Source organism: Brachyistius frenatus, unplaced genomic scaffold (genome assembly GCF_029030835.1).
Source record: "Brachyistius frenatus isolate BFR_SWC_R1_liver_20210118 unplaced genomic scaffold, ASM2903083v1 Contig_299, whole genome shotgun sequence".
NCBI lineage: Eukaryota > Metazoa > Chordata > Actinopteri > Embiotocidae > Brachyistius > Brachyistius frenatus.
This window is the reverse complement of record NW_027210898.1, coordinates 253,424-257,500: the sequence shown is the minus strand read 5'-3', so window position 1 is coordinate 257,500 and position 4,077 is coordinate 253,424. Positions and strand designations below refer to the sequence as shown.

Here is a 4,077-nt window from a genome sequence, read left to right as displayed (position 1 = left end):
GAAGACACTCCTCAGTAAAAGGCTCATGACAGCCCACCTGGAGTTTACCAAAAGGCACCTGAAGGACTGTCAGACCAGGAGAAACTAAATTCTCTGGTCTGATGAAACAAAGATTGAACTCTTTGGTTAGGTAGTTACTTTATTAATCCCCGAGGGGAATTTTTTTTCGCTACAGCAGCATACAGAAGCAATAAGATAATAATAGAATAATAGAAAGCAATAAAATAGCAGTAAAATAGCAGTAAAAAATATAAAATATAAAATGCACAGTATATACAGTATATACAGTACAGTATATATCTATATATATTATATACAAACAACCAAGAAACACAGACAACAGTGTTATTGTACTGTGATGGATTTTGCCAGAGGTGAGTTATTGTACAGTCTAATTGTGGTCGGCAGGAATGATCTCCTGTATCTGGAATGATCTCCTGTATCAGGAATGATCTCCTGTATCTGGAATGATCTCCTGTATCAGGAATGATCTCCTGTATCTGGAATGATCTCCTGTATCTGGAATGATCTCCTGTATCAGGAATGATCTCCTGTATCAGGAATGATCTCCAGTATCAGGAATGATCTCCTGTATCAGGAATGATCTCCTGTATCAGGAATGATCTCCTGTATCTGGAATGATCTCCTGTATCTGGAATGATCTCCTGTATCTGGAATGATCTCCTGTATCAGGAATGATCTCCTGTATCTGGAATGATCTCCTGTATCAGGAATGATCTCCTGTATCTGGAATGATCTCCTGTATCTGGAATGATCTCCTGTATCTGGAATGATCTCCTGTATCAGGAATGATCTCCTGTATCAGGAATGATCTCCAGTATCAGGAATGATCTCCTGTATCAGGAATGATCTCCTGTATCTGGAATGATCTCCTGTATCTGGAATGATCTCCTGTATCAGGAATGATCTCCTGTATCTGTTCTTGTGACAGCGGAGCTGGAGGAATCTTTTGGAGAACGTCCTCCTCTGTCCCTGCAGCAGGTGGTGGAGAGGGTGGTCAGGATTATCCAATATGGATAATAGTTTGTTCAGCGTCCTCCTCTCCACCACCTTTTCCAGACTGTCCAGTTTGTAGCCAATGATGGAGCCGGCCTTCTTAACCAGTTTGTTAAGTCTGTTGGTGTCACCGGCTCCAATGCTGCTCCCCCAGCAGACCACAGCGAAGTACAAAGCACTGGCCACAACAGATGGTAGAACATCTCCAATATCTCGCTGCACACATTGAAGGCTCGAAGTTTCCTCAAGAAAAAGAGTCGACTCATCACCTTCTTGTAGACAGCGTTGATGTTGGCCTTCCAGTTCAGTCTGTTGTCATGGAGACACCAGGTACTTGTACTCGTCCACCATGTCCACCTCCTCTCCCAGAACTCTCAGCGGTTGTGGAGCCGTCATCTTCCTCCTGAAGTCGACCACCATCTCACGGTCTTGGCCACGTTCAGGAGGAGGTGATTTCTACCAGCCCACTCCACAAAGTCCTCCACTACTGCCCTGTGCTCCTCCTCCCGTCCACCCCTTATACACCGTCCACTGACTCCTCCTCCCGTCCATCCCTTATACATCCGACCACTGCAGAGTCATCAGAGAACTTCTGCAGATGTCTTGACTCTGAGTTGTTCTGGAAGTCAGTGGTGTAGAAGGTGAACAGGAAGGAGACAGAACAGTTCCCTGAGGAGCTCCAGTACCACTGACCACCGTATCAGACAGCACACTGCCCAGACGGACAAACTGTGGTCTGCCTGTCAGGTAGTCATTGATCCAAGAGACGGTGGACGTGTCCACCTCCACCACCCCCCCACCACCCGCAGCTTCTCACTCAGCAGCAGTGGTTGGATGGTGTTGAATGCACTGGAGAAATCAAAGAAAGTGATTCTCACAGATTCACTGGTTCCATCCAGGTGAGACTGAGCTCGTTGCAGCAGGTAGATGATGGCGTCGTCCACTCCCACATGAGGCTGGTACACAAATTGCAGAGGGTCCAGAGAAGATTTCACCAGCGGCCTGAGGTGGGCCAAGACCAGCCTCTCCAGCACCTTCATCACATGAGATGTGAGGGCAACCGGTCGGTAGTCGTTGAGGCCGGATGGAGTCGTCTTCTTAGGGACTGGAACCAGGCAGGACGTCTTCCACAGCACCGGGACCTCCTCCTGCTTCAGGCTCAGGTTGAAGAGGTGTTGTAGGACCTCAGCCAGCTGGATGGCGCAGGTCTTCAGGACCACGGGGCTGATGCCGTCAGGTTCTGAAGCCTTGTGCTGGTGGAGTCTCTCCAGCTGTCTCCTAACCTGGCCAGTCATCACAGAGAGGGGGGGGGTCAAGGTGTCGATGGAGGAAGAGCCCTTCGAGATTGAGGGCTCTATGCAGCTCACCAGGGGGGGCAAAGGGGGGAGAGGGGCAGCAGAGGTGTTTGGGAGGTGTAAGGTGTGGAGGAGACAGATGAGGGTGGTGAACTAAACTTGTTGAAGAAACAGTTTAGCTCATTGTTCCTCTCCAGGTTCCCCCTGGTTGTTCCTCTCCAGGTTCCCCATGGTTGTTCCTCTCCAGGTTCCCCCTGGTTGTTCCTCTCCAGGTTCCCCCTGGTTGTCTCTCTCTCCCCTTGAACCCAGTAATCTCCTTCATACCGGTCCACACCTCCCTCACGTTGTTCTGCTGGAGTTTGGCCTCCAGCTTCCTCCTGTAGGAGTCCTTGACCTCCCTGAGCTTCTCCTTCAGGTGGCGCTGCACTCTCCTGAGCTCGTCCCTGTCCCCAGACCTGAAGGCTGCTTTCTTCTGTTTAAGAAGCACCTTCAGGTTAGGGTTAGGGTTAGGGTTAACCCAAAGCAGTCCTGCAGGGCATCTTTAGCCTCCTGTGTCCACCTCCTCACAGTCCTGGTGGTCACAGGCTGACTCTGCACCAGAGGAACATACTTTGGTGTCAGCAGGACCAGGTTGTGGTCTGATCTACCAAAGGGGGGGAAGGGCAGTAGTACTGTATGCATCCATGGCATTAGCATACAGTAGGTCCAGAGTTTTATTGTTCCGTGTGGGGCAGTTAACATACTGGTGCAAAGTTGGCAGTACTTTATCCAGACTGGTTAAAGTCTCCAGTAACTAACAAAAATGCACCGAGATGCTGAGTCTGAAGTTTAGACACAGTGGAGTAGATGGTGTCCACTGCTGCCTCTACATCAGCTGATGGAGGAACGTACACAGCGATAACGATGGCGGACGTGAATTCCCTCGGCCTGAATGCCAAGCGTCATGTTTGGAGGAAACCAGGCACCGCTCATCACCTGGCCAATACCATCTCTACGGTGAAGCATGGTGGTGGCAGCATCATGCTGTGGGGATGTTTTTCAGCAGCAGGAACTGGGAGACTAGTCAGGATGGAGGGAAAGATGAATGCAGCGATGTACAGAGACATCCTTGATGAAAACCTTCTCCAGAGCGCTGTGGACCTCAGACTGAGGCGAAGGTTCATCTTCCAACAGGACAATGACCCGAAGCACACAGCCAAGATAACAAAGGAGTGTCTTCAGGACAACTCTGTGAATGTCTTTGAGAGGCCCAGCCAGAGCCCAGACTTGAACCTGATTGAACATCTCTGGAGAGATCTGAAGATGTCTGAGCACCGACGCTCCCCATCCAACCTGATGGAGCTTCAGAGGTCCTGCAAAGAAGAATGGGAGAAACTGCCCAAGAATAGGAGCCAAGCTTGTAGCATCATACTCAAAAAGACTTGAGGCTGTAATTTCTGCCAAAGGTGCTTCAACAAAGTATTGAGCAAAGACTGTGAATACTTATGTACGTGTTATATTTTGTTCTTTATTTTTAATAGATTTGCAAAAATTTTAAACAAACTTTTTTCACTTTGTCATTATGGGATATTGTGTGTAGAATTGTAAATTGTAAATTTCCACAGAATTCTGATACTGATAATATTACATTTATCAGTAGTGATAAATGTAATATTATCATATATGTAATAAATGTATTAAATGTAATATATATTAAACATAATAAATGTATTAAATGTAATATATATTAAACATAATAAATATAATATATATTTTAAACGTAATA

At 47.3% G+C, this 4,077-nt stretch overlaps 1 protein-coding gene across 1 annotated transcript in view; it reads right to left on the bottom strand.

The window, feature by feature from the left end:
* The window catches only part of ostn (osteocrin), a 7,188-nt gene extending 4,876 nt beyond the window's left edge, over nt 1-2,312 (bottom strand). Inside the window, exon 1 of the mRNA XM_069722673.1 lies at nt 2,202-2,312. Coding sequence (XP_069578774.1) covers nt 2,202-2,312 — 111 coding nt within the window. The remainder of the gene's footprint in view (nt 1-2,201) is intronic.
* Nucleotides 2,313-4,077: the final 1,765 nt, after the last annotated feature.